This window comes from Gouania willdenowi, chromosome 19 (genome assembly GCF_900634775.1).
Source record: "Gouania willdenowi chromosome 19, fGouWil2.1, whole genome shotgun sequence".
Lineage (NCBI taxonomy): Eukaryota > Metazoa > Chordata > Actinopteri > Blenniiformes > Gobiesocidae > Gouania > Gouania willdenowi.
Genome location: NC_041062.1, coordinates 2867328 through 2877325, shown reverse-complemented (window position 1 = coordinate 2877325; position 9998 = coordinate 2867328). Strand labels below are relative to the sequence as shown.

Here is a 9998-nt window from a genome sequence, read left to right as displayed (position 1 = left end):
TGACAGTTTCCATTGAAGTTGTTTTCTCATTTATTTGTGAGTCAAAGATGGCGACAGTTGGTGATACCGAATCATTGACACATACCAATATATTAATTACTCCGTATGTGCCACGAGGGCGCCAGGGGCCCCTATTTTTCAAATGACAACTCTTTCGTTGATGCTCGTTGAATCTCGCAGTAATTTGACATGGATAATCTATGAGCGGATGTCAAGAGTCTCTCTGAGACGTTTTTTTTACTTGGTGGAACGTGCGATTCCGCGCGTAGACTTGCGCAGTCACGGTCGTAGTTCATCCGAACTTGTTTTTGACCAGCTGTCCGCAACCCACCAGTTGAGAATCGCCGGTTTAGCATTCCCTTTATTTGATTGAAAGCTATGTAAATATAAGAATAATATAAGAGTGCAGGAATATTAAAAGAGGAATTTTAATTTACAATAAGAGGAGGTAAAAAATGGATTTTAAGAGTAAAAGATGGATCTATTGAGTTTTTAAACTCAGATGTAGGTGAGGAATATCACACACAATGATATATGTGTTGCCCTGTGATGGACTGGCGCCCTGTCCAGGGTGTACCCCCGCCAAGCGCCCTATGAAGATGGATGGATGGATGGATGGATGATATATGTGTTCATCTGGACCAAAACGCAAACCTTTTGGTGATTATTATGCAGCAGCATAATATGTGTCAAAAAGCAGCCCACACACAAGTCAGATGGCTGTGGACTGAATATATTATATATTAACCAAGAAATGCAAAGATACTCTGACGTCACGACGTTGGGATGTTTTCCGAAGGCTGAGACTCGGCACAAGTTACCAGACAACGCGCACAGAGCCGTGCGTAATGACAGCAGCACAGGAGGGTTTCTTTGCTCATGAGGATGAGAGCGAGTTATTGCGCACTGCAGCGGAGTGATGGAACTGTTCACCACCACCACAACTTGTTTGGTGTCTGAGGGACACACACACACCATGAGGACTGAAGCCACTTAACCCGCAAAGACGGAGCGCGGAACCACTTCAAAAACCATGAACAGTCCGCATCCATGGAGAGATGGCATGCGTGCTCCTCCTCGGTCGACTTGTCCCTTATTCTTACCGCCTCAGAGGAACCTCCATCTGCTTATTGTCACTGCTGCTTTCATATTTGTGCTACTGCGCCCTGTTCCCTGACAGCGCCATGGTGCCAAGTTCCGTCAATCCGACTCACAGCTGTCAGCGCGCAGATGGAGCCAAAAGGCGCCTCCAGAAATCCCTTTCCTGCGCTTTGGATGCGAGGACGACCGGTGAGGATCAAATCGCTCCGTCTTCTTTAAACACCGCCAGGAACAGCACACCCAGCCTCCCTATGAGTCATTTGAAATTTGGCAATAAGAAGTTACCCAAAGCCATTATAGTAGGGGTGAAAAAAGGGGGGACGCGGGCTGTTCTGGAGTTCATCCGCATTCATCCGGACGTGCGCGCAGCGGGAACGGAGACGCACTTCTTTGACAGGAACTACGACAGAGGCCTGGAGTGGTACAGGTAAGAAATGTGTGTCACCTGCTCAGGCGAATCCTTAGGAGTTCAGTTACAGTAGTGTTTTTCAACCTTGGGGTCGGGACCCCGAGTGGTGCCGCCTGGAATTAAAATGGAGTTGTCTGAAATGTCTAGTAATTGGTACAAAAAATGTAAAAAAAAAAAAAAAAAAAAGGTGAAAAAACGGATTTTCAAATATTCAAACACGATAAATATCAAATAACTGTATCAGACTAAAACGTTATAGTTCAAATATAATGCATAATAAAAAATATATTTGTAACACACTTTAATAAACTTGATCAAAAACTAATTCTAGAGAAAAAAATGTCTCTGGGGTTGCCAGATAATTGTGAGATCAAAATGGGGTCACGACCCGAAAAAGGTTGGAAACCTGAGTTACGTACATGATGAGAGCTCACTGACAATCAGCTGAAAACGAACAGGTATTTTACTTATAACCATGAAAATAAACCAAGTAATTAATTGTGTGACTATCTGTTGATAAATTGATCAGTTGCCAGTTAATTTAGGATGCCAGGTTAGACGTTTATCACCAACATTGCATTTCTGGAATAAAGGTTTTTATTTTTACTAATGCTAATAAAGAACATCACAGGGTCATTGGGTTCATTTCCTGTGATTATCTGCATATTTTCCATTTGATTTTTCCTCTGAAAAATCCTTTGATGACAAAAGTGATTAAGAAAAATGCAGAAACCAGGAAATCCAAAATCGAAAAAAAAAATCAATGTGAATCAATGAAGAAAGAGATTCTAAAAAAAAAAGCCTTTATTTTAATGGCCAGATCATTAACATGATTTGACCAATCATGGTCTTCGTCAGTGCAAACAAAAGGGATGTTTAAATCAATCATTGCACTTAAAGTTAGGAACTTTAAACAGGACATTTCTGTGGACAAATAGCTACATTTTTATGCCCTTGACTTGTAGATTGTTGGAGCTCCAACATACTTTATTTTGAACTAAAGTTTGTCCCATTCTTTTTCATCTCATCTGTAAACACAGTATTGTCAAGGGAGATACAGTGTGTCATGTGGTGTAATTAAATATGATGTATAGGGTACATTAAGACAAACACTTAACTCTGAAGTTGAAGCTTTATACCCTCAGTCTTGGATCGTATTTGTCCCACAAGTCTGAAAAACCATTTTCCTTCAAATCAGCAGCTTATTGTTGAAAACTGCTGCGTTGTACTTCCTCCTCCATTCCCCCGAGTGCCCATCTGTGTATTTTATATTTTAGGGTGAGTAAACACGTCTGCTGTGTTTTCCTGCAGTCTCTTGACTCATTTCAAGTTCTCATTGTGAGAATTCTTGAAAGGCTGAGCTCTAATTACTCCAGCAGAGCAGTGGTCCCCTTTTTTCTTCTTTTCATGAAATGCTGTGGAGCAATTCATCAGATATTTCATAAAATTCTGCCTCTGGGGGCAAACTGTGTAAACTGTTGCTGTGATGCCCCTGTTGTAGCTGCCAGAGATCTGAGCTCAGCCTTAGAAACTGTGTTTATTCCTGGGAATATTTGCAAATTTATCTTAAAGTGAATGATTGCACATTTAATGAAGAGTATCCGCATCCAATTGCTTCTTTATTACCAATCATCTGTGATAGTGGATCCACTAAAAAAAAAAGTAGTTCAACACCCCCGTTTGTCCAACTACAAGATATTACTCAGAATTCTATGAAAAAACAACTATAGAACATAATGATGGAATGAATGAGTGACAACTTGCATTTTAACAAATCTCATATTGTAAATAATAGAGAGAAACTCCTGAATGGATTTATTTCTATAGTTTTGTATCATTTCCTGTCACTCCCTCCTGATTTGGGACCAATAATATCTTTTGTATTTTCAGTTCCTGTTCTAATCGAGATCATTTTTCTCATTTTTTTTTTTTGTGTCATTTTGTTGTTTGTTTTATTGAGTATATAATATCTTATTTTGTGTGTTTTTGGTGTCATTTTGTCGTCATTTGTCTGTTCGTTTTATGTTTTATTTTTATTTTGTGTGTTTCTGGCGTCATTTTTAGGCCTGAGCACCACGAGCTGGCGAAGGGCCTCTTGCTCTCATATATAGTGAGCCCAATGCGAACGCCACGGACCCTTGCCATGTCGTAGGCACGCCCCCGCGCTTTCGGAACCAACTCACCTACTTTACACCCACTTAACCATTATGAAGGGTCACAAAATTGAAAAATTTGACGCCAAAAATGCATTACGAGATATGAATTGGCAAAAAAAATTAATTAATCTTAGAATCTTGAAAATTGACACAGAAGTAGACCATGACAAGTAAAAAATGTTATTGTGACCACGCCCAAAAATACACAGGAAGTCCAGAATCTTGAATTTAAAATTTAAAATTGCAAAAATGCGATTTTCGCTCACGTATTTTAACGCACTTCACCAAGGGCGTTTCACTGACGGGGCTCAAAATTGCTTGAGATCATCTCGAGAAGTGGGACACCAAAAGTCATCCATGGATTTTTGATCACTTTTAAGGTGTTTGTAGGGTGGAGCCGTGAATTTTGGCCAAAACGGGAAATGCTCCCAATTGCACATACAAACTCCGATTTGTGTCAAATGTGACTAAGTTGTTAAACACCCGGCCCTAAACTAGCTCAATGTGGAAAAATGGACATTGGTGCATTAGCGCCCCCTACAGAGTGAAGAGAATTTAATATGGGACAAATGTCCTGTTTTAATGCAATTCTCCTCGGGTTATATTACATCTTTGTATGAACTTGAGGCAGCGCATCGAAGGCGACGCGGCAAAGGCAGCGCAGATTGGCAAAGGCGGTGCAATTTGGTGGAGGAAGCACGGCAAAGCGGCGCAAAAAAGGTAGCTCAGCAAAGGCGAGGGACGTTCATCGCAGCTTTTTTTTTTTCAATGTGCGTGTTTTTGATGTCGTTGTGTATGTTTTTCTGTTATTTTGTAGCGATCTTGTGTATTTTGTTGTTGTCTGTCTGTTCTTTGTGTGTTTTTGTTGTCGTTTAGTGAGTTTCTGGTAATGTTTAGTATGATTATCATTTTTTAACTAAAAATAGACAAAACCCTATATTTTTAATACTTTAATATTTTGATATCACTTTTCCTTTCTCGCGTACCCCCATTTGAGAAACACTACTTCACTCTATTCCATGTAGCTATCAGCTATCTGAACTATTATATAATAATCAGGCAGAAAACATCCCCACTATTTGGCCCTCCATTGGTTGAGAACCAAGTCTCTGTGATGCTCATTGAAAATGTGAACCCTTACTCACTTCTGTTTGATTGGCAGCTGTCAAAGCAGTCGAGAAACGGGTCAAATGAAGATCCTTTTAAAAAATTAAACCGCTTTGGGGGCGAGCGCCTCGTCAGGTGGTGCATATTGAGCATCTAACCAAGGAAGCAGCGTGAAGTCTTCTGCTCATATGCCAATTTTAAAATATTTTAATCCCACCAATAAAACAGCTCAATATGCTTTAGAAACCATACAGAGTTGATAACCATCACCAGCTCAAATATACTGACTTCAAGTCCAATGTTGCCATGTGATAACTATATTAGAAGTGTCCCGATACAAAACGCTTATATATGTAATCTTGCGTATTGACCGATAAAGATATTTATCCAATGCAATCAGCACAAATAATACATACTAATATTACTTATTATTTTGTTGTGTGGAATGTTAGAAAATGATTGATCAAATGACATTACTCAAACAAAGAACAATAGACGGCAACAGTAAGTATGAAAAAAACTGACCCGTTTATTATTAACCAATAAGTTACACCAGTGTTTCTCAATTGGAGGTACGTGTACCCCAGGAGTACGTGATGACACTGCAGGTGGTACTAGAGTGAGAGGAAATGGAAATTTAACAAATAAAGTGTCAGTCTTTGTCCCAAGATGACCAGAAATGATAAATAAAAATATATATATATATATAAACTATATAAATTTATAATAAATCTATTCAGGAGCCACTAAATCAGGGTTTTTCACCCGTGGGGTCACTTGAAATTTCTGAAAAATTGATTTTTGAAATGTTTTTATATTTTTCTTTTGTTTTAAATTAAAATATACAATCTTAAACTGTATTTCTATACTTCCACTTTGTGAAATATAAATCTAGTTCAATTAAAATGCAGTAAAATATAGACAACAATCAAATGCATCGCATCATAGCCGACCAATCAGATTAAACGTAATGCATGGTGCCAAAACAACATTGAATAGAGGTTATTTTACCACTTTCTTGGGTTCAGGTTTGGGTTTCTACCTTTTATGTTGTTACTCTGCGCTCAGACATGATCAAAAACTAATTCTAGAAAAAAAATGTCTTTGGGGTCTCCTAACCCCCATTTGAGAAACACTGCTCTATACTATGTAGGAAAAAGAATAATAATCTAAATCTACAGGATGGTCCTTTATCTTATGATTTAGTGAATCCACATGAAGGTTTATATCTTCTTTTATTAAGGATGGTTTACAGAAATACATTTACTGATAATGTTAGGTCGTTAAGGGTCTTTTTTTTTTACTGTCGTCATTTATTGTGCTATTGGAGTAAAAATTCATGTTGCCTGTTAAACTTCTTCACCAGAGGCAGCCATTACATTGATGGCAATCAACCAGTAGACCATGGCGACTGTGATGTGAGTCTGTAAATGTGTTTTGTTGTTGTGTCTTTATGAAGAAACCATTCACACGCCTTTCTCCGTAGGAATGTAGAAGAATGTGAATAAAACAACAACAAAAAAAACTCACTGATAAAAGTTTACCAGTATAAACGTCTGCTTTCTGATCCAAAGAGAGTGACCCAGTTTTCAAAACTCAGAATTAGGGGAACAAAGTCTCCCTGCTGTAGATGTTCTGTCTGCGTTCAGGTTGATTTATTAGTCTTGACCCATGCTGTGCCAGAACAGAAAAACTGTCTTTGTGACAGTGAGACGAACACTATTATTTAACTAAAGAACTGAGTTCACTGGATGAAACTCCCTTGGGTTATCTAATTAATGCTTTTTACTAATGACAAGATAAATGTTAGAACATTAAGTTTGGGGGTTTGTTTTTGTTTTTCCCGGTGGTAATTAAAGCATATCAGGATAACACTTGGACTGATGCAAATGAGAAATGTTAATTTTAACTCTGAGTTTATGTCTTTTTCACAGAAGTTTAATGCCAAGGACTTTAGAAAGCCAAATCACCATGGAGAAGACGCCCAGCTACTTTGTTACAAAAGAGACGCCACGTCGGATTTCCTCCATGTCCCACGACACCAAACTCATCGTGGTGGTGCGTGACCCCGTCACCAGAGCCATATCGGACTATACGCAGACTTTATCCAAAACCCCAGACCTGCCCAGTTTTCAGCAGCTGGCCTTCAAAAACCAAAGCCTGGGAATCGTGGACATGTCCTGGAACGCCATCCGGATCGGCCTGTATGCTCTGCACCTGGAAAACTGGCTCCGCTACTTCCCGTTGGCACAGATCCACTTTGTAAGCGGAGAGCGTCTTATCACGGATCCAGCTGGGGAGCTGGCACGAGTGCAAGACTTTCTCGGGTTGAAGCGCATCGTCACCGACAAGCACTTCTACTTTAACCGCACCAAGGGTTTTCCTTGCCTCAAGAAGCCGGAGAGCAGCGGCTCGCCTCGCTGCTTGGGCAAATCAAAGGGTAGAACTCATGTGCAGATCGACCCGGAAGCCATCGAGCAACTGCGAGACTTCTATAGACCTTACAACATCAAGTTTTATGAAATGGTGGGGCATGATTTCAAATGGGAGTAGCAGTCTGGGATCTATTCTGAGGAAGATTGATGTCCCACAGTGCAAAGTGATGGCCCGGGTGGATAGCCACATATCAGCAGTCTCCAGACAATATTAAGAGGAAATAGCAATGACAGTGATATTATTTGAAGCGACTGTAATAACCATGGCAGAACCCAATATGACAGAGCTCTTGCACTTGTAACAATCAGTTACCAGCGTCAGCATCCTGTTTGTCATTTCAACTGCAGCATCACATGGTTTCAGCATAAGTCACTGTGCATTATCGCTGACTCGTTTGCTGACTTCTCCATATATATATATAAAAAAAAAAGCAGATTCCAGGGAACAGGATTAGCTTCTCTTAAAATCTGCTTCACTAATCAAGGCAGGGTTTGAAAGCAAGTCCTCGGAAAAATGTCGGCAAAGTCTTCAGGGGGAGCAGAATTAAGCTGCAGCTCTGTGGTGGAAAATCCAAAATGTAAAGCCATGAGAAAGTGCGAACCACCCACTTTTACTGAATAAAGCTTTGCCTCGTCCTCTGCCACAGACAAGTTAGTTAATAAGTTTCCTTTTTGATTGTTTTGGTACAAAAACATTACATTATCTGCTTGTCTGTGAAATTGCTTAAATGAAACAAAGATACAAATTGCACAAAACGAATAATTCTGTTTCTTTTTAAGTGTTGACCTCAATTGCCTCGCTTTTCTCCCAAAAAAATGAAAAATAAAAATCCTCCCTCTAGCTCTCTGCTTTGATTTGAAGTTTTAAACAACCTCCACAAACGATGAAACTTCATATCGTTGATAAATCTGCTCCTGGGTGACTTTTTTTTTTTTTGCGTCTGGTTGTGATCGGTGCCGCTTTGCTCTGAGGTTTATCGTTTCTGCGAGCGGTGTAAGGTGTGCGAGCGCATGTAGGTGTGAGGAATTTCAATCACTTTTCAAAGACAAAGCAGGGAACACCTCGTCGTGGCGGGTTATCAAATAGATGCCAGTGCTGCGTGTCACGAGATTGCAGGGAAAAGTTTAGATTTGGCTCCTTGGTATGAATACTAAAGCTGAGCTGCAGGAGCCAGATTGATACACAGCTGCAAAAGGAACGGCAACTTTGTGATGGATGAAAGGGAAAATGCACTTACACAAATATCACATTACACAGCAAGACGTTATCGCTCTTCACTTTAAATGAAGAGGTTATATGAAAGTGAAGATGACAAAGAATAACTTTTGTTTTGTATATATCATTTATAATGACATTTGTGGGCACTGAGACACAAGGAGACATAAATGCAAACATCCACAATCAATTGCTCCATCTTCTATAGATGTTTTCTCCGCATTCGGGTCAAAGGGTGCAGAAATATATATTATTGGTGGTAAATACATGTAAAATTAAAAAGTGTGTTATATTAGTGGTTGCTGAACATTGAGCGTGGAAAATGCACTTAAATAACTTTATTATTACTGTTCTAAAATATGTGATTGCACATTTTAGTTGATTTTTCTTCAAAGTCTTCAAAATGAATAGTTTTTATCAATTTTGTTTACATTTTTTGCAATGGGGGAGGGCTGAAAGAAGGCGAAAGGGGCGCAAATCAATCTTTTTTAATATATATTTACACATTAGACTAGAATTTCATTTATTTCTCCAAAGGGGTTTGTATTTTTTAATCAATCCAAACTGATCTCATGAAGTGTAAGAAACTGTTAAGAAAATAGCGTAATTTGTTTATGCTTGGCCACACAATTCTCCTCACGTTTTTGTGCGGGTAGTGACACAAATTTGTGAGGAGCTACTGGGAACGAGTTGCAAACCCAACGTAAACCCTGAATACAATCTTCCAATAAGATGCACCTGCACGGAAAGCTTCCAAACGAAATAATAGTTTAAAAGTCGTGTCCCACAGCACGAAAAGACGGCGGATATTGTGTTGGCATGCACGAAAAGAGAAAAACGTTTCCGTCACGTTTCCCCGTGAGATTGCGTTGGTCAGTCGCGAAACCAACGCAACTTAATTATAAAAAATAACTCAAAACTATAGATGTAAGTTGCAGGATGGATTCCCAAATTGAATTTTGTTACATTATCTGTGCAAAGACAAATACAGGCTTTAAACACAAGATAATGACTGGAGTATAAGTAGCAGTCAAAATAATAAATACACCAGATTCATATTATTAATAAATAGATATGAGAATAAAGAAGCATATTGTGCTAAACCAGGTCATTGACAGGTCACAGCAAAGAGTTTTGGGGATGTTTGTGTAAAATACACAAAATTGATGTGTAATAGAGGGGGTGCATATAAACAATAAGTAGGGCAGAGTTTGTTATTTTATCTATTTTCTTGTATGAATATGAGAAGCTAGCACTTATAATGAGAGGTGGAAGTCACCTCTGGTTTCAAAACAAATGCATATAGTAGCAGTAAATATAGGAAAATAGGCTTTAAAAGAGATTCATTTCTGTGTTACAAACAGATTTTGTGGCTGAGTTAAGTCCATATAGCTCCAAAGGTTTCATTTTTGTACAATTATGATCAATAAATACATATTTATATTCATGCTGTAAACTTGTGAGGTTTAACTTCCATCAACATAAGATGTGAGCCCTGCACAACATTTTATTCACCTTTCCTGCTTAAAGGATTTAAAAGCAGATGATCCTTTTTTTTCTTCTTCTTCTTTGAC

The 9998-nt window shown here is 38.9% G+C and overlaps 1 protein-coding gene across 1 annotated transcript; it reads left to right on the top strand.

The window, feature by feature from the left end:
- The first annotated feature begins 836 nt into the window (after positions 1-836).
- Positions 837-8039, top strand: LOC114481431 (heparan sulfate glucosamine 3-O-sulfotransferase 2-like). Its single transcript, XM_028476262.1, has 2 exons — positions 837-1528; positions 6708-8039. Exons 1-2 carry the CDS (start codon positions 1059-1061, stop codon positions 7324-7326), a joined length of 1089 nt encoding a protein of 362 aa, XP_028332063.1. The 5' UTR covers positions 837-1058; the 3' UTR covers positions 7327-8039.
- Positions 8040-9998: the final 1959 nt, after the last annotated feature.